The sequence below is a fragment of the Emys orbicularis genome, chromosome 1, assembly GCF_028017835.1.
Source record: "Emys orbicularis isolate rEmyOrb1 chromosome 1, rEmyOrb1.hap1, whole genome shotgun sequence".
In the NCBI taxonomy this organism is placed as follows: Eukaryota; Metazoa; Chordata; order Testudines; family Emydidae; genus Emys; species Emys orbicularis.
Genome location: NC_088683.1, coordinates 118,815,694 through 118,835,886, shown reverse-complemented (window position 1 = coordinate 118,835,886; position 20,193 = coordinate 118,815,694). Strand labels below are relative to the sequence as shown.

The 20,193-nt window shown below is 47.2% G+C and overlaps 1 protein-coding gene across 1 annotated transcript in view; it reads right to left on the bottom strand.

The window, feature by feature from the left end:
• Positions 1–2,113: 2,113 nt before the first annotated feature.
• Positions 2,114–20,193, bottom strand: part of LOC135882223 (chromatin remodeling regulator CECR2) — a 137,895-nt gene continuing 119,815 nt past the window's right edge. Inside the window, exons 14-19 of the mRNA XM_065409088.1 lie at positions 10,373–10,785; positions 9,314–9,442; positions 5,890–6,709; positions 3,149–4,553; positions 2,417–2,522; positions 2,114–2,119 (exon numbers count right to left, since the gene is read on the bottom strand). Coding sequence (XP_065265160.1) covers positions 2,114–2,119; positions 2,417–2,522; positions 3,149–4,553; positions 5,890–6,709; positions 9,314–9,442; positions 10,373–10,785 — 2,879 coding nt within the window. The remainder of the gene's footprint in view (positions 2,120–2,416; positions 2,523–3,148; positions 4,554–5,889; positions 6,710–9,313; positions 9,443–10,372; positions 10,786–20,193) is intronic.

Genomic DNA, 20,193 nt, shown 5'->3' with positions numbered 1-20,193 from the left:
CAAGGATAGCTGCTCCCTGTCTGCTGAACAGAATAAAGACTAATTAAAACTGACACTTTACTAACGTGATGTTCTATGTAATTAGATATTCAAATAATTTATACTAATTTTCCTCTGAGTTGTACGAGGGCTTGGGGTCGGGCATAAGCCAAATAATCAGGGCACTGCTATAAGCAGAGGGCAGACAATTCACAGGTTGACTTCAACATGGAGTAAGAAGAGTTGCATTTTAGAAACACACTTGCCACTCAATGCCTATTTGATTCTAGTGTGAATACCACTGCAAGTGTGTGTGTCTGGGTAGCAGAGTACACTGATGCTTAAACTCCTGTTAAGTTTGTGGGCCCAGAGTTAGGAAAATGCCTGGAACCCGACAAAACACTACTAGAGGTAAACAGTATCACAGCAGCAGACCAGCCAGAGTTACTAGGAAGTGTGGCATACACTAAAACATTATTCTTTCCTCATCCGGACAGCTTCAAGAATTTTTGTTTTTAATCCAGCAAGTTTCTGAAGCTCACAAAAGCTGTGGATAAAAGAAGTAACAGGAGTGTCACAGGTGCTGGGCAGGGATGCTACATGCAGCTCTGCTGATGCATCGCAGTCCTATCCAGCAGCATGCCTTATACCAACACCGTCAGGCCACCAATGTAGCAACACCTTCCCTTCTCACCCCTCAGACCTAGTCCTGTCTCCAAGGCTCACAGTTGTGCCTGCTTGGTGGCTTTACAATGTGGACAAATATTTGCTTCTAACGGGCAAGGATAAGACCCCACCAAACTCATTTAATTTGTAATCAAAGCTAGATTTAAACGTAAGTTCTAGCAGGAAAGACTAGTGCATTAACCCGAGGCATTCTTGCCCCACTCCACAACCTCCACTGTGCCCCTTAACCACTCTAGCTAGAAGAAATAATTTCTGATTCACATTTATCTACTAATTTACAAAACGTCCAAAGCTGGTGTCACAGGTTGACAACTTGTTTGCGTTGCATCAGACAGACCCTCCCTAAAGCAGCTCCATTTCCTATTTCACATGAAATAGGGAGTTCTCAGAATTTAAGAGGGACTCTATTTCTGCTTTGCTTTCACCAAAGATGACAACAGTCAAGTTACACTGAGAGAAAACCGGGGATATCTCTATTCCTGTCTCCTTTCTAAAGGGTATTATATGCTAGCACAATTACTTGTTCCAATAAAGACAACAACTCCATGATACCACTCCATGTTTCTTCCTCCAAACTGCATTGGCTTCACCTAAAGAGGACTACGGTACAAATGAATAATTAGCCACTTGCTGATACCCAGATGACTCATACCAGAAATGCCTAAGAGGACAATGCTATGAGAGACTTTCAGTTCCTGGTCCTGGTTTCCTTGTTCCCCATGATGGCAGGAGGTGGAAGTGCACTCAACTACTGCGTGGAAGAGGAGAGTGCCATGCTTTGCTCCTGAGCAGTCCCCGTGATCAATTACAGGGTCGTGTCTTAGCTCTAGAGGACTGGAAGGAAGGGGAGGAATAGAAAGTTGCAAAGTTCCCATCTCCCCCGCTGCCCTGCCCTGAAAGATTTGTGTGTGACATGATTGTAAACAGTTAAGGATCACCCCAGTGCTACGTCCACTACAAGCTGGGTCCCATCCCTCCCCCATTATGTACAATACATTCACCAACAACAGAAATTTATTAAAAAAGGCAACAGGTAAATTCTGTAAACTGGATCCAGCTCCAAACACACACGTTAATACTACAAGTAAATTCCATCGTCGTCCCTCTTCCACCCTGAAAAATATACCTGAGTTTAGCAGTTCATGACAGTTTCAATCTCCCCCTCCCAACCCAAACCCTGAATGAGACACACTCTCCAGTCATGACAAGCCACTAGTTTGAGATACATCCTCTGCGCTGTTGAGATCAGCCACACAGCCAGTAGCCAGGGACCCAGGACTATCCCATGTTTAAACACACACAAGAGCCATCAAGGCAGTGTGTTCCACTGGACCCTGGAAGCTACATGCCGCTGGGGAGAGGGGGAAGGTAGGAGGCCTATGTCCTCCTTCCCCCATGTCCAAATCACGTGTGGCTTTCATCTCCTTGGGGTTCTTCCTTCCTTGGACTAGCTCTGGAAGAGGAAGAACAAAAGTTGCACTGTTATTTGCTTAAACAAGGAGTTTTATAAAGAAAACGCTCCATCATTTACACAGTACAACTACTTCAACACGAGTGACGGGACAGGTGTTGTCCCAGGTATAACCTACAGTCAGGGATTCAGCTACAAGCATCAGGAGAGTCTTGTTTCCTCCCCACCAGAATTGCTCCGTTTCCCTCTTTCCCCCAACCCACTTCCAAATATTTCACTTCTTTAATTAGTGAAAAGAGAAAAGTTCTCATCCGAACTCTGCTCTTCGCTGGCTCTTACTTGATCCAGAGGCAATGCTGATGGTTTTTGTGGTGGCAGCTCCTCCCGGGACGTGGTTGCTGTAGGCACCTTTGGGAAGGGTGCTTGGGTCTGGTGTATTTGCATTCTGGAACCACGTTGAATGAAAGGACAGTTTTAGCACAAAAACAGCAAGAATAAATCTCATCTGCATAGTGTGTACAGATTATTTACATACAAATATGTATTCTAATTACACTCAATCTAGACCCGCCCCTCTCTCTGGATTCCCCCACACCAGGCCATGGCCCCACCCCCAAGCCAGGTTTTTTTTGTGCATTTGTCTTTGGGTGGGAGGCCAATTCTTAAAGCAGCATCATTTTCCATGCTGGAATGAAAAGTGACATGTGAAATGGCAGGAAGGATTGTTTTCCTCTGTGGAAATTTGGGGTAGGGGGCTTCCCCCATTGCTCAGGAGACATGTAAAAATGGACAAAACAATAGACATGTTCTGATTGGTGAGATAAAGCATTGGTAAAGGGATAGACAAGACAGCCTGGTCGGTCTCTCTCATTTCTATTACTGTGCTCTTTAAAAGACTGCCATGAAATTCTCCCTAAGTTTTGTAGACGCCTGACCTATGACAGCAGAACTATTTTGTCAATTTGTTCTTCCTACCAGCACCTTGGATTTCAAATCTAGACCTTTTCCAAGAGTACCCAACACTCATCACGTCCCCCAATTTTCCCCCCTTCTTGTGGAAACCAATCTTACCCCGGTGGTCTGTACATGTCCTGGGCCGCCCCCATGCCACCTCCGCTGCCTCTCTGCTCCATCAGTAGGGCCTGAAAGTGACCCATGTTCTCTTCCCGGCAGCGGTACAGGGGTCCCTCCTGAGTGAGGCCATTGGCTTGGCTGGTGGCTGGATGACGAGACAGGTGAGTGTTCACTGGTGATCCATAGGTCCTGTGCTGGAAATGACTGGCTGGATGCCGAGATGCATAAGGAGACCCTGTCTGCAGCATCACCCCATGGGGAGGGAAAGCTGATGGACCAAATCCGATCCCAGAACTCAGAGGCGGGGGGAGAGCCCCATATAGGAACTCCCCTGCTGCCACCGAGCTCTGCCTCTTGGTGGCTGCATTATGGTTGTCCAAATCAAGAAACTCTTTGGGACTCTCTGGCCTCTCCTGGGATTCGTCTGACTTCTCATCTTCAGGCCCTGGATCCTGCCCATCGCCTGGAGGAACCTCTTTGGCGCTTGCCACGTCCATTCGGTTTGGGGACGCCAGGGCAGTGCTGAATGCCTCGCAGCCCTGCAGACTACCCACATTCCCCCTGTCTGAGAAAGAAGGCCTGGCCAGAGGTGGGTGGGCGGGCGGATGCCCACCAGGGTTGGCCTGGGGGTGGAGAGGCCTTTGCCAGTCTGAGTAGCCTTGTGGACAAGTGTAGTATGGAGGTCGCTGGTAGTGGTGGTAGGAAGGTGGAGGTTGTGGCTGATAGGGATATGGCACCCCCTGATGGGGGCGATACCGAGGAAAGACACCGGGATGGGTATTACTATGCTGAAAGCCCCGAGTGGGGAAATGCTGTGGATGGGACACCGAGGGAGGCTTCCCTCCCATCATAGGGCTGAACCCCTGCAGTCCTGGATTGATATGGTAACGTGTGGCCGAATTTGGATACTCCAAACCAGGCATGTAGAGAGGGGGAAACTGGCTCGGAGCTCCCCCCACTGAGCCTCCATCCACACCAGGAGTACTGGTGCTCTGTCCCATACAAGGCACAGCGACCTCTGACAAAGTCTTCCCCCCAGGACAAAGGGGCTTCTCCAAGATGTTAACAGCCAGTCCTTTCCCCTCATTGCCACTGGAGGGTCCTTCACCTACAGCCCCATTTTCAGGCCCAGGCCCTCTCTCAGGTGCTGTCACAAGGTCTCTCACGCACGCCTGGCCTGGCGGGCCAGCGTAGGTGCTCTGTGCCGGCCAGGCACTCTTGCTCTGCATTGCCTTCGGGTCATTTTTAGTTCCAGAGTCATCTCCCTCCCCCTCCCGCGGCAAGCTCCGTCTGGTGCAGTCCATCTGTAAGGGGGGGTTGGAATGAGGTAGCAGTTTGGGGTACGTCCCTTCTGGAACACTGATGCACTGAGCCTTCTCTTCTACTCCAGGTGGGGGCTCCACTGCAAAAGGGGAAGTGGAAAGAATTAAAAAAAAAAATCACAACTTTGTTCGATTTCACAAAGTAGACTTTTTTTTTCCACTAAAGCACATTTGCCAGTTAGTAATTCCTGTCACTTTAACCACATCTACCAAATATCCCCAGGATCTAGATTCAGCCGGAAGAACATCAGCCCCTCTCTTTCCCTCCCACCCATCTCCTTCTTCATGTCCCTGACATCCATTCCTGCTGTTGTCAGCCCAAAGTCACTGCACTTCACCTCTTGAACAACTATATTTAACTATTTCTTTACATAGCTGTCATGTTACCTTGGCTGTTTGCGGATAACGGTCACTAGCCAGCTTGTAGGTCAGTGGCTTAAATGTTCAGTGTTGGTTGCCAGCCAGCACATTTTCCATGCTGGGAACCACCACCAACAAAGCTACTAGTGCTCCAGAGGCGGTAGGTGAATCCTGTTTACAAATTAGAGAAGACCCCGGACAAAACAGCTTTCCAGATCATGCATTGAAGACGCACGTCAACACACTGCAAATTAAAGTCAATTCTAACACTTTGGGGAAATCAACTTTTACATAAATTCCAAGTAAACTCTTGAAATGTTATGTACTACTATTATTGGTCCTATGGTAATGCCCAGCAGGATCAGGGTTCTTGGTGTGATGTGGAAAGGAAGATAAGGTCCTAGCTTTAAAGAGCTATCTGTAATCCAAAACCTAGAAGTTCTTGCTGCTTCATTTAAACTGATATTAAGTTAAATTTAATAAAAACCAAACACCAAAAAACAAATTGTCTATGCTTTAATAATAGTCTGATGATTTTAGATTTCTCTTTGAATTCTTGTATTTCTAATTATATAAATATAAAAAATTAAGTATATCTGGGTGCTTAGAAGCTGGTATAGCCAATATTTAACGTGTTTAACTATGTATCAAAATGTATTAAGTCAGTCTAAGTAGTTTGGGATCTAGCTTACAGTCTCTGCATGGGGCTCCAACACTGACTGTCACAAAATGACATCACCTTGCAAGCAAGAGAGCAGCTGTCAGTACTAGATGCATAAATGCTAAATTATAATTACATGCGACCATTCCCCCATCCCATTTCAATTTGGTGTAGGTGAAAAGAGTGGCTTGAGCTGGTTGGTATAGAAAAATAGTGAAATTTTCCTTTAATAACAACAACAGCCATTGACCAGTGAGGTGGGCAGTCTATCAGAAGTGAGTGAAACCCTGTATAATAGTGAGGGGGAAAGGTGTGGAAAAGAAAAAAGGAAATGAAAAGTTAAACAACTCTGGCAGTGACTGCTGGCCTCTTCAGACCAACAGCATTAAAATTACCTCGGTTGCTTTCTGGCTCCACTGTCTGACTGGCATCCTGAGAGTTTCCGTTACCCAAGACCGGTTTCGGAGGCTGCACATTTGCTGATGCGACATGGGCCAGCTGTGGGAAGGGGCCAGGCAGATGCGGGGGAGGAGGCTGACGGGGGTGGTAAGGCACACCCGGTGGGCACACGCGAGATGACAGCTGCTGGATGGCGATCATCTCTGGACTGTCCATCATGGAATCCCCACCTTGGCATCCTCTCTGAACTTGAGGGGGTCCCCCAAACACAGAGGCTGGAGGCTGCTGCATTCTCTGACCGGTGGCTTTACCAGGTGGTCTGATGTATCCTGAGGCAGGGACCCCATGAGGTAGGAAATTTGATTGCTCAGTCCACTGGCTGGGAGGCAGAGGTGGTCTTATTGCCCGAGGGTCCATCATGTGACTAAGAGCACGAGACTGCAAAGAAGGTCCTGTGCTCAACGGGGGCTTCTCGTCTGGGCCCAGGGAGGTCTGGTTTGTTGCACTGTGGCTTCCATTCCATGCAGCAGGATGCGCTCGATTTAGATATTTATATGGTCTATACATATGGCCTGGGGGGACCTCTGAGCTCTCAGGTGGTCTCATTGGAGGTCCATTGTGCCTTGGAGGAATAAATCCTTGCTGGAACTGCACTGGGGGGTACATACTGGCATCTGGGGGAGGGCCACTCATCCGCCCAAACTGCAGGGATCCAGGCCGTGGCCCCAGTGCAGAGACATGTGTTGGCCCTGCACACACCTGCTTCTCTGGTGCAGCCAGTCTGTGTCCTCTGTGTTCATTCAGTCCGACGGTAGACTGTGGGAGGGAGAGAAAGAGGCCAGGTTCAGTGAAAGAGTCACCACTTACTGGCACATGAAAAGCTACAAAGAGTAACAGGAGCAGACAGGAAAGAATCAGTGACTCACAGCATTTGACAGATCCCTCCCCAGGCAGAGGATGCCATTTGGCACTGTAACCAATGAATACAGCAGTCACTGACTCATACACCATGAGTACAGAAGGGCAGATCATGGCTCCCAGCTCTCTGGATCCACTCTATTTCTTCTAAGAGGCTAGAACATTGTACACATGAATTTCAGAGCAATTCTCGGGGGAACTATACAAAAATGAGGGGGTTAGTTAGACAAAAGTTAAAAGGTTCAGTGACTAAAGTGAAATCCCTGCAAGTTGCGTGGGCCCTTTTTAAAGACACCATAATAGAGGCTCAACTTCAATGTATACCCCAAATTAAGAAAAACAGTAAAAGAACTAAAAAAGAGCCACCGTGGCTTAACAACCATGTAAAAGAAGCAGTGAGAGATAAAAAGACTTCCTTTAAAAAGTGGAAGTCAAATCCTAGTGAGGCAAATAGAAAGGAGCACAAACACTGCCAACTTAAGTGCAAGAGTGTAATAAGAAAAGCCAAAGAGGAGTTTGAAGAACGGCTAGCCAAAAACTCCAAAGGTAATAACAAAATGTTTTTTAAGTACATCAGAAGCAGGAAGCCTGCTAAACAACCAGTGGGGCCCCTTGACGATGAAAATACAAAAGGAGCGCTTAAAGATGATAAAGTCATTGCGGAGAAACTAAATGGATTCTTTGCTTCAGTCTTCACGGCTGAGGATGTTAGGGAGATTCCCAAACCTGAGCTGGCTTTTGTAGGTGACAAATCTGAGGAACTGTCACAGATTGAAGTATCACTAGAGGAGGTTTTGGAATTAATTGATAAACTCAACATTAACAAGTCACCGGGACCAGATGGCATTCACCCAAGAGTTCTGAAAGAACTCAAATGTGAAGTTGCGGAACTATTAACTAAGGTTTGTAACCTGTCCTTTAAATTGGCTTCGGTACCCAATGACTGGAAGTTAGCTAATGTAACGCCAATATTTAAAAAGGGCTCTAGGGGTGATCCCGGCAATTACAGACCGGTAAGTCTAACGTCGGTACCGGGCAAATTAGTTGAAACAATAGTAAAGAACAAAATTGTCAGACACATAGAAAAACATAAACTCTTGAGCAATAGTCAACATGGTTTCTGTAAAGGGAAATCGTGTCTTACTAATCTATTAGAGTTCTTTGAAGGGGTCAACAAACATGTGGACAAGGGGGATCCGGTGGACATAGTGTACTTAGATTTCCAGAAAGCCTTTGACAAGGTCCCTCACCAAAGGCTCTTACGTAAATTAAGCTGTCATGGGATAAAAGGGAAGGTCCTTTCATGGATTGAGAACTGGTTAAAGGACAGGGAACAAAGGGTAGGAATTAATGGTAAATTCTCAGAATGGAGAGGGGTAACTAGTGGTGTTCCCCAAGGGTCAGTCCTAGGACCTATCCTATTCAATTTATTCATAAATGATCTGGAGAAAGGGGTAAACAGTGAGGTGGCAAAGTTTGCAGATGATACTAAACTACTCAAGATAGTTAAGACCAAAGCAGATTGTGAAGAACTTCAAAAAGATCTCACAAAACTAAGTGATTGGGCAACAAAATGGCAAATGAAATTTAATGTGGATAAATGTAAAGTAATGCACATTGGAAAAAATAACCCCAACTATACATACAACATGATGGGGGCTAATTTAGCTACAACGAGTCAGGAAAAAGATCTTGGCGTCATCGTGGATAGTTCTCTAAAGATGTCCACGCAGTGTGCAGAGGCGGTCAAAAAAGCAAACAGGATGTTAGGAATCATTAAAAAGGGGATAGAGAATAAGACTGAGAATATATTATTGCCCTTATATAAATCCATGGTTCGCCCACATCTCGAATACTGTGTACAGATGTGGTCTCCTCACCTCAAAAAAGATATTCTAGCACTAGAAAAGGTTCAGAAAAGAGCAACTAAAATGATTAAGGGTTTAGAGAGGGTCCCATATGAGGAAAGATTAAAGAGGCTAGGACTCTTCAGTTTGGAAAAGAGAAGACTAAGGGGGGGACATGATAGAGGTATATAAAATCATGAGTGATGTTGAGAAAGTGGATAAGGAAAAGTTATTTACTTATTCCCATAATACAAGAACTAGGGGTCACCAAAAGAAATTAATAGGCAGCAGGTTTAAAACAAATAAAAGGAAGTTCTTCTTCACGCAGCGCACAGTCAACTTGTGGAACTCCTTACCTGAGGAGGTTGTGAAGGCTAGGACTATAACAATGTTTAAAAGGGGACTGGATAAATTCATGGTGGCTAAGTCCATAAATGGCTATTAGCCAGGATGGGTAAGAATGGTGTCCCTAGCCTCTGTTCGTCAGAGGATGGAGATGGATGGCAGGAGAGAGATCACTTGATCATTGCCTGTTAGGTTCACTCCCTCTGGGGCACCTGGCATTGGCCACTGTCGGTAGACAGATACTGGGCTAGATGGACCTTTGGTCTGACCCAGTACGGCCTTTCTTATGTTCTTATGTTAAGGCTCTTACCTGCATGGCAAAGTGCTGGTGCTGCTGAACTGGATCTCCAGGGTGGGGTTCTGGTACTCGCGGTGATCCATACAGTTTAGCTGGATCTGATCCCCGCAGAGGGCCAAATGTTCCTGGCACTGCTGGCCGCTGGAAAGAAAAACAAAAGCTGCTGTAAGACTCTGCAGAAGAGCAAAGCTGCTACAGATACTGGGCAGCCATGGATTGAGGTGCGTCTCAGCAGAACCAACAGGCTGTTTGAGTCTTTGACTGAATTCAGTTGCTTATTCCGAGGAGCTATGCTGGAGACTGTGGTGTACAATAATACAGCTCACTTGCCACAAAGTTACTCCTTCACACAGGGAACCAGAAGAAATATCCCAGCTATGAATCCTACAGACCAGGCCTTTATACAACTGCCAGACACCTAACTAGCTTGAGGCTAACAATAGACAGATTAGAGAGGAGCCCCCACCAGCTAGTTCCAGGACAATTCCCAGACCCTGACAGAGCCTGAATTAATTGAGAAGGTAGACTCTTCTGGAATTCCTACCAGGATGCTTGGTAGCTCCATCTTTCACATGAGCCTCTGGGACTAGAGTTCCAAGCAGCAGTCTTGTTCATTTTATTCGGCTTTTGCTTAGGAAGCTATAAGTAGCAACAGAGGCAATTGAGCAGTCTATCTGCAGACTCAGGAAGACAAAACTGTATCATCTTTGCAACCCTAAGAGCTAAAATGTTTGAGCTTAAAATCTGTAGAACTGAGGGCATAAGTCCCACCACTCACCAAAGAAAAGTGTTTTATTTACCATTGCCATGGGGACTTTTCAAGTCTTGCACACCAGGAAGGAAGAATGGAGGCATGAACCAAAGAAGGTTAAAAGGACACAGAGAAAACTATAGAGGGACAAAGAAGGAAAAGGGAGGAGGGAAAGAGAAATGAGAACCCATGTTCCACCACCAATAAGAGGTTCCGATCATACAGTAGGGATTCTTCTAGGAATTTACAGGAGACAATTTTATTCTCGGGCCCTTCTCTGCATTTATAATCTGTGAAAAACCACAGAGGCCAGTCCTTACCATCTGGCCAGGGTGTGGCACCTGGCTGGGCATTCCACCATAATGCAGTGGGCGAGGGAAGCCTTGGCCGTTGGAAGCGCCCACCTCCCGAGGGGGTTGCATTGTGCTGCCACTTGGTTCCTCTGCAGAGGAGGAAGATGAGGAGGAAACAGGAGCCCGGGGAGTAGCCCGGAATGGTGGTGGTTTCCCTCCATTCTCCAGGTGTTGCTGTCTCCTGCCTGATCCCTCAGGGTCTCTAGATCGGGTCCAAACATTGCCAGTGCTGGAGCGCCCGGTCCGACGGCTCCTCTTCTCCCGTTTCCCATCCACTCTGATCCAGAACTCCTCATCCGTGTCCCCATCTTCACCAGGGAAGTGCTTCATCATTGCCCGGTGGAAGCATCTCTCCAAGTTGTATGCCATCTTGGTGTATTCTGTGTTCAAAACAAGAGAGGCAGGGAGACAGACCTTAATGGATAAAGATAATCAGGCAAAGTCAGATTGTCTCTACTCTAAAGGCTCTGACTTCTCATGTTTATATAAATATCTTCCTTGGAGAAGCTAAATAGAAAGGTGAAGAGGGAAGGGCTGTTTGCAACCAGCCCACTCTGGGTTATGAATTCATCTGACTTGGTCAGTACTTGGACTGGAGACTTTCAAGAAACACAAGGTGGGTGAGGTAATATCTTTTATTGGGCCAACTTTTGTTGGTAACAGACACAAGCTTTTGAGCTACACAGAGCTCTACTACATATCTGGGAGAGCGAGCATCATAGCACAATGCACGGTGGGACAGATTGTTTAGCACATTCAAGGTAGAGTGGCCCGTTAGCACCTCTGCAGTCATAGGACAAAAAGAGGGGGTTACTGGGTTACAGATTGTTGAAGTAAACCACAAATCCAGTGTCCCTGTTCAGTCCATGATTTTTAGTGTCTAGCAGAGTTATGAATTTAAGCTCCCAGGTTTGTCTTTTGAAAGTGTTGTGCAGGTTTCCTTCATGATGCAGTTTATTTTAAGACCACATCAAACTAACATCCCAAAATGGTTTAAAGGGGAATTATGTTGCTAGAAATGCCAACTCTCAAATTATACTTAAGATACTGGATCTGAACAGTCAGTCAGTAACAATCCTATGGTTAATTTTAAGAGTGGTATCAACCTCCATGTCTTGGAGAAATTCTTATGTTTTCCCAACTGGAATTCCACAGTAGTGTAATCTGGTTATTATAGTCACTTTCTTGGACTGTTATTAAGCTTTGCTGTGCATTATAGAAAAAGGTGAAATTCTCTCTATATAGTTTTGAAAGCACTTTCTGATCCTTGTGCACAGAACATGCTACACGGATGTCAGTCATCCCATGTGTGTTAATTCCACAGGAAAATTTGCTCAGATGTAGTTTCTTGGTTTTCAGAGGAGTCCATAAGAAGTCGAATGGCACGCCAGTGGCATCAAGAGAGTGACTCAGTGCAAATCACATGATAGTTGTTTCCTCTAGACCACTCCAGAATTTTCTTTGCAGCACACCACTACTGGGAAAAAATAGTTACTTGCCTTTCGTAACTGTTGTTCTTTAAGATGTGTTGCTTGTGTGTCCATTCCATTCCCATGCTGTGTCTGCGCGCCCATGTGCGCGGTCATCGGAGATTTTTGCCTTAGCAATACCTGTAGAATTGGCTGCGGCGCCCCTTTGAGTGCCGCGCTCATGTGTCAGTATATCAGGTGCTGCCTGCCCTATGCCCTCTCAGTTCCTTCTTGCTGGCAACTCTGACAGAGGGACAGTAGGGCGGGTAATGGAATGGACATGAGCAACACATATTCTAGAACAACAGTTACGAAAGGTAGGTAACGTTTTTTTCTTCTTCGAGTGCTTGCTCATTTCAATTCCATTCTAGGTGGCTCACAAGCAGTGCCAACTGAGATGGGCTTGGAGTTCATGGTCTTGCAACACTGCTCTGCCAAAGCCAGCATCGCCTCGAGCTTGCCGGGTAAGTGCACTGTTACCTGTGAAAATTTAGGGCACCTCTCCTATACCCTACTGAGAGCTTAAGGCGTGACCTGGTTAATTTAAGACATCCCGCCTATACCCTACCGAGGGCTTACGGCATGACCCAATTAATTTAGGTACCCCCATGGGGGGTGGGGGGTCGGTTTAGGGTGTAAGGCACCTATTTTTATCCACGGGGCTTAGGAAGAAACCCGGTCAATTTAAGTACCTGCCCTTTTTTGGGGGGCTTAGGGCTTTATGGGTCTGCGGAACTTTTTTTTAGTGAAAGAACCTTACACAGTTGTGCTTTAAACATTTATTTATTAGCAATACACACAGAATACATATATTAAGCAAATTTTTTATGCTTACTATTTTTAATAAACAGACATTTTACCCAATGACTAGTCAGGATTTATTTATTTTGGGGTTTTTTGGCAATGCCTCTACACATTACGGTTGTGCAGAGGGGTTAGAGTTTTAGCAGCTTGATGTTGAACTGCAGTCCAGAAATGTTTTTTAAAGAGCACTGTTTTTTATTTATATTATATAGGTAAAAATAGGCTTTTAAAAAAAATGTATTACATTTATTATATTATTTTATATTTTTAAATAATAAAAAAATTAATCAATTACGCACTGGCACTTATGTGGGTTTTTTTGCTTAAGATTTTTACATTTTATTATTTATGCCCAAATTGTAACTTAATTGTGACCTTTTTTATTTGTGCAAATGGTCAGCATCAAACGCTGGTTAGAGCTTATTTTACCATTTGTTGAGGGTTTTTTTTTTAATGTTTTAAAAAATTTTTTTAGCGTTTTTACAACTTTGGTGGTTATAACTTTTGTTAGGGACATTCCTGAGGTGGGGGTGCTTTTTCAGCAGCAGAACATTCCTTTTTTTCCAATTTTAGTGGTGAACTCCTTGAATTTTACCCAAGGCTGGTTTCATATGGGGTGGGGGGGTTGATTAGGTCTCAGGCCTACAATTCCCCTCCGTGATGACGCTTTCACCAAAGCAGTCATCATTACCATGGGATACCCATGTTACGTTACTAGGGTATGCTTTCTGGGTATGGTCAGCAACAACTGATTTCGCATATTGGCCGTATGTATTTTTTGGATGTTTTTTTTTACCCATACCACCAATATTACCATGCTTAAAAGCAAAGCCAATTGGATTTCAATTATTCAATTATAAATTATTCAATTATAATGTGCTGCGTTTATCAGTTATGCTGATTCTTATGCGGTTTGCATTTATTTTATTTAGGTGGTGCATTTTGCCTGTAATTACTTAGCCACCAAGTACCGTCCCTGCAATACAGCTGCCTTAGTTTGCTCTTGCAAACCTCAAATTTGTTTCCCCAGTGTCTGTTGCCTTTGTTTGCATGCCAAATGGATGGCAGGATTCCCCTTTTTTGCTGTAATTAATTGTTCCTGGGCAACTTCATGGATTAGTGCATTAACCCACTCACTCTCTGATTTTCACCTTGAAGAAAAAACATTTTTTTAAATTTACTCACTTGGGATCGAGTCGCAGCTCCAGTCTCTTAAGGTGGTCTGTAAATTCTGCTACCATCCATGATTCCTGCCGTTCCTTTCTCAAGGGGGCCTATGGCCCTTTGGGAAAGGCATGGGGGTGAGGGGTATGACCACCCGGGATCTGTCCCCTCGGGATCAGTTGAAATATCCCTCCTTAGGTAAGTATCATCTCAGGGGTCTGAAGTACCCCTGGTATCTGCACCTATTCCTCCCCTTACTGCTGCCGCAATGCCCCTCTGGGCTCCCAGTTTATATTTCAACTCTTAATCTGTTGCATGCAGGAGGAATGATCGCCGCTTGCTTGGGCCCGATCCTGTTTTTCCTGCAGGATTGTTCTGACAACTGCCTGAACGTCCCTCAATTTCAAGCGTAATATCTCTATTTCCTTACTTACAGAGGCTTTATGCTGATTTAAGGTATCCTTTACCATACCCAATTCCAATTCCCAGTCTTCTAAGTGGTTCTCCTGAGATATAACTAACCTTGAGAGATTATAAGACACTTTCCATAGTGCCCACCCAGCCGCAATCTTTACAGCCCATTTATTCAATGAAGACTTCGTATTTTTGCAGTATGCTTCAAACCCTTTACAAGCATGTTCCAGTGCATTTTTCCCCTTGAAAAGAATCATGTTCCCATGGGCGCAGACCTTGCAAGGGGGGTTGGTTCCTCCGCCAGTTTCCTGGCTTTTCAACGTAAGTTTCCCACTCTCCCTATTCCCTGGAGTGTTCATTCTGTCAACAGGCTGCAGTCCTGTTGACAGAAGAGCACAAATATTCTGTCCAACTGCTGTATACGGCTCAATCCAAATGACCTAGGTTGCCTGCATTCTCCACCAGTATGTTACCAGCGGAAAACTAGGGCACCCTGCCTGTACCCTACCGAGGGCTTAAGGCGTGCCTGGTCAATTTAGGACACTCCATCTATACCCTACTGAGGATGTAAGGTGTGACCCAATCAATTTAGGCCCCCCACCCCACCCTTTCCCTTGGGGCTCAAGGTGTAAGGCACCTCTTCTTACCCATGGGACTTAGGAAGAAACCTGGTCAATTTAAGAACCCACCCTTTTCCTTGGAGCTTAGGGCTCTATGGGTCTGCGGAAACTTTTCCCAGTGAAAGAGCCTTACACAGTTGCTAATAAATAGGTGTTTAAAGCACAACACACAGAATACATGTACCAAGCAAATCTCTTATGCTCACCACTTCCAATAAACAGACAAATTTCACCCGATGGCCAGTCAAGGTTTATTTATTTGGGGGTTCCCGGCAATGCCTCTGCACATCACGGTCGTGCCGAGTTCCAGCAGCTTGATGTTGAACTGCAGTCCGGAAATGGTTCCCAAAGAGCATTGTTTTTCATTTATATTATATAGGTAAAACTAGCTTTCTTTTTTAAATTTATTAAACCTACTACATTATTCCACACTCCTAAATAACAAAAATTTTAGGCAGTCAGTCACTGGCACCTATGTCTCCTTTTTTTTGCCCGTTTTTTACTTTTTATTTTTTATACCCAAACTGTAACTTAATTGTGACCTTTTTTATTTGTGCAGGCGGTCAGCATAAAATGCTGGTTAGAGCTTATTTTACAACCTGGGTGGTTATAACTTTTGTTAGGGACATTTCTGAGGTGGGGGTGCTTTATTACCAGCAAAAAAATTTGTTTTTTAATTTTAATAATAAATTCCCTAAGTTTCACCCAAGGCTGGTTTAATATGGGGTGGGGTGGGGGTTAATTAAGTCTCAGGCCTACAGCACAATGAGACATGTACGTGTGGACAGATGACCAGGTAGCAGCTCTGCAGATCTCTTGGATTGGTACCTGTGCCAGGAAGGCCACTGACGATGCTTGTGCCCTAGTCGAGTGTGCCATCATGATTGCAGACGGAGGCATCTTCTCAAGCTCATAGCAATAGTGGATGCAGGCCATGATCCAGAACGAAATCCTCTGAGCAGGCACTGGGCGACCTTTCATTCTGCCTACCACCGCAACAAACAACTGCATTGACTTACGGAATGGCTTTGTTCTATCTATGTAGAAGGCCAGCTCCCTCCTGACGTCCAGGGTGTGTAGCCTGCGCTCCTCATCTCTACGTATGAGGCTTTGGAAAGAAGACAGGTAAGTATATGTCCTGGCTAGCATGAAACTGGGAGATGACCTTGGGCAAAAATGCTGAGTGGGGTCGCAGCTGGACCCTGTCCTTGTAGAACACCATATAGAGCGGTTCCAAAATAAGTGCCTGATTTCGGACATCCTACAGGCTGACGTTATCGCGACCAGGAACGCAACCTTCTACGAGAGAAGCAGGAGACAGCAGGAAGCCAGAGGCTTGAAGGGAGGCCCCATGAGTCTCGACAGCACAAAATTCAGGTCCCACGGACGGATGGAATCCCAGACTTGTGGGTAGAGATGCTCCAGATCTTTCAAAAACCGGGATGTCATGTCGTGAGCAAAGATCGAACTGCCTTGGAACGGAAAGTGGAAAGCCGAGATAGCGGCCAGGTGGATCTTGATTGATGACAGAGACAAACCTTGGAGTTTGAGGTGCTGTAGGTAATCCAGGATCTCCTGCAGTGGGGCCTGCTCGGCCTGGATACTCTGTTCTGAGACCCAGCACGTGAGCCTTTTCCATTTGGCCAGGTAAATCGCTCTGGTGGAGGGTTTTCTGCTACCCAGCAAGACCTGCCGAACATGGGCCGAGCATTTCCGTTCATCCACGTTTAGCCATGCAGTAGCCATACTGTCAAGTGCAGCACCGCCAGGTTTGGGTGCAGAAGGCTGCCATGGTACTGGGACAGCAGATCCAACCAGAAGGGCAGGTGCAGCGGAGCAGCTACTGAAAGGTTCAGCAATGTGCCAAACCTGTGCTGGCGAGGCCACACGGGGGCTATTAGGATAACCTTTGCCCTGTCCTGCTTGATCTTCACAAGGACCCTGTGAATCAATGGCACAGGTGGGAAGGCATACATCAGTGCCCCTGACCACGGGATAAGAAATGCATTTCATAGGGAGCCCCGGTCCATCCCCTGGATCGAACAGAACATGTGACATTTCCTGTTCTGCCGGGACGCGAACAAGTCCACCTGGGGAGTTCCTCACCTCTGGAAGATTATGCTGACCACCTCCAGATGGAGCGACCACTCGTGGTGAGACGAGAAGGTCCTGCTGAGATGATCTGCTAGCAACTTCTTGATTCCAGGCAGGTGCGCAGCTACCAGATGAATGGCATGTTGCACACAAACATCCCAAAGGCTGAGAGCTTCCTGACAAAGGGCCGAAGACTTGGCACTGCCCTGCCTGTTGATGCATTACATTATGGTGGTATTGTCCGTCAGGATCTGTACCACCTTGCCCTTCAGGTGGGGCAAGAAAGCCTGGCAGGCCAGGTGAACTGCTCTGAGCTCCCTGACGTTTATGTGGTGGGCCAGATTGTCCCACAACCAGCGGCCCTGGGTGCTCAGCTCGCCCAGGTGGGCTCCTCAGCCCAGGTCCGAAGCGTCGGAGACCAGGGTCAGCGATGAGGAAAGGGCCGCGAAGGGAACTCCCTCCAACACCGACCCAGGGTCCAACCAGCAATCCAGGGATGACCAGATGTGATCCGGCACCCTGACTATCCGGTCTTAGTCGTGCCTGGTGGGGATGTAGACTGATGCCAGCCACGCTTGTAGGGACCGGAGATGGAGCCAGGGATGACTTACCACACATGCGCATGTAGCCCAACAACCGCAGGCTGGTGTGAGCCGTGGTGAGCAGGTGGTTCTTCACATGGGAGATCATGTCCGACACGGCCTGAAAACATACTTCTGTAAGAAAGGCTCTGGCTTGCGTGGAGTCGAGAACTGCCCCAATGAACTCTATTCACTGGACTGGCGTTAAAGTGGATTTTTTCTTGTTTATCAAAAGGCCCAGGTCCCGGCAGGTGGAACACACCAGATCGAGGCTCCTTTGTACTTGTTCCCGGGACCTGCCCTTGATGAGCCCAGTCATCGAGATATGGGGAGACCTGGACCCCTCAATGTCTCAGGTAAGCAGCCACTGGCACCATACATTTTGTGAACACCCTTGGGGCCGATGAGAGGCCAAAGGGCAGCGCCATGAATTGAAAATGGAGTCTGCCCACTATGAAATGGAGGAATCGCCTGTGATCTTTGATACAGCAAAGCCAGGGAGCAGTGGGAGAGTGGTAGAGGGGAGATATAAAAGCCCATGGCTAATTAAGGTGTGGTTCCCTGTTAGGGTGACCAAACAGCAAGTGTGAAAAATTGGGACAGAGGGTGGGGGGTAATAGGAGCCTATATAAGAAAAAGCCCCAAAAATCAGGACTGTCCCTACAAAATCGGGACATCTGGTCACCCTATTCTCTGTAGACTAGGGAAGGTTACTACAGGTTAATTGGAGCACCTGTAGGCAATTAAGGCCCTATCAGGAACCTAATAAAAAAACCCTGCTTCAGACAGTGTGGAGCGAGGAAGGAGAGAGGACTGGAGCAGGTGTGTTGCTGAGAATTAAAAGACCAGAGAACCGGAGGAAGGGAGACCCTGCCCTAGCAGGGCAGGGAGACTCCCTCCCCCAGCGTCAAGGACCGAGGGTAACCCTACCCAAGCGGGAAGAGGGTAAGAAACCCGCAGGGGTTGAAAGGGGCTGGGGCTCAGAGTGAGGAGCAAACCCAGACCCCATCCCCGCTTCCCTCCTCTACCACCTTCCCAGGCCACTAGCGGGGCCCTTGGCACCCCAAGAGCATGGGCAAGGTGTGGCGTCCTAGAGCCCCCCCAAGAAAAGTGCGGGACCCACCATACCAACATTGGCCATTTTGTCACACCTTGGAATATGGAAATAAGCATCCTTCAAGTTGATGGCGGCGTACCAGTCTCCCGGATCCAGGGAGGGGATGATCAAGGCCAGGGAGACCATGCGAAACTTCAACTTTCTGAGAGACTTGTTGAGGCGACACAGGTCCAGAATGGGTTCGTGGCCCTCTTTTGCTTTCGGGATTAGGAAGTAGCGGAAATAGAACCCCTTTCCTTTCATGTCCTGAAAGACCTCCTCCACCGCCCCCAGGTGCAGGAGGTTCTCGACCTCTTGAATGAGGAGTTGCTTGTGAGAAGGGTCCCTGAAGGAGGACGGGGAAGAGGGGGGCTGGGAGGGAGGGGCGGCTGAAAATTGCAGGGCATAACCCCGAGATACTATGTCCAGAACCCAGTGGTCTGAGGTGACCCGCGACCAGACCAAACGGTAGGGATGAAAACGGCTGAGGAAAGAACAAGGTGGATCCAGGGAGTTGACTGGGGCGTCGCTCTCAAGTGCACCTTCAAAATGAGCACTTCTGGCTCCCTGGATGCTTAGCTGGGCCGAGCTGCGCAGATGAGCGGGAGTTGGAAGGGTGGTGATGACTAATACTCGTGTCTCTAGCCCTTCGCAGACCCCGACAAGGCTGACAAGGCTTTGGCAGTGGGGGGGGCCAGAACTGCTTCCTTGCAGATTGCGGCATATGCATACCCAGCGAGTGAAGGGTGGTCTGAGTGTCCTTTAACCCATGCAGCCTCGTGGCCTTTGCTCTGCAAAAAGTCCATTCCCATCGAATGGGAGGTCCTGGATCGAGGTCTGTATCTCTTGGGAGAGGCCGGCGGTCTGAAGCCAGGAGCTGTGCCTCATGACCATTGCCAACGCGACCACCTTAGCTGCCAAGTCCACTGCGCCCCACGTCATTTGGAGAGAACACCAAGCCACTGCGGTGCCCTCCTCTACCAGGGTGCCAAATTCCTGGGCCAAACCCTGCGGGAGTGACTCCTTGAACTTACAGAGGGAGTCCCATAAGTTAAAATTGTACCTGCCCAAGAGGGCCTGGTGGTTCATCACCCGGAATTGCAGGCTGGCTGTTGAATACATTTTTCTCCCAAAAAAGTCCAGTCTTTTGGACTCTTTATTTCTGGGAGTTGAACTGGTGTGCCCCTGCTTATCCTTCTCGTTAGCCACAGAGACGACCAGCGAGCCCAGAGGTGGGTGGGCATAAAGGTACTTGAACCCTTTGGCCGGGGCAAAGTGCTTCTTTTCGGCCCTTTTGGAGGTGAGAGGGATGGACGAAGTGGTTTGCCACAGGGCCTCGGCAATTTTCAGGACCCCGTAATGCACTGGTATTTCAACACGGCAGGGGTAGAGGCCGAGAGCACATTGAACATGTTGTCCACCTGCTTGGCCATCTCCTCCACCTCTAGGCCCAAGTTCTCGGTCACCCGTCGAAGCAGGGTCTGGTGTTCTTTAAAATTGTCCAGCAGACTGGCCCAAGGGTCCCGTGACCACCTCGTCCAGGGAT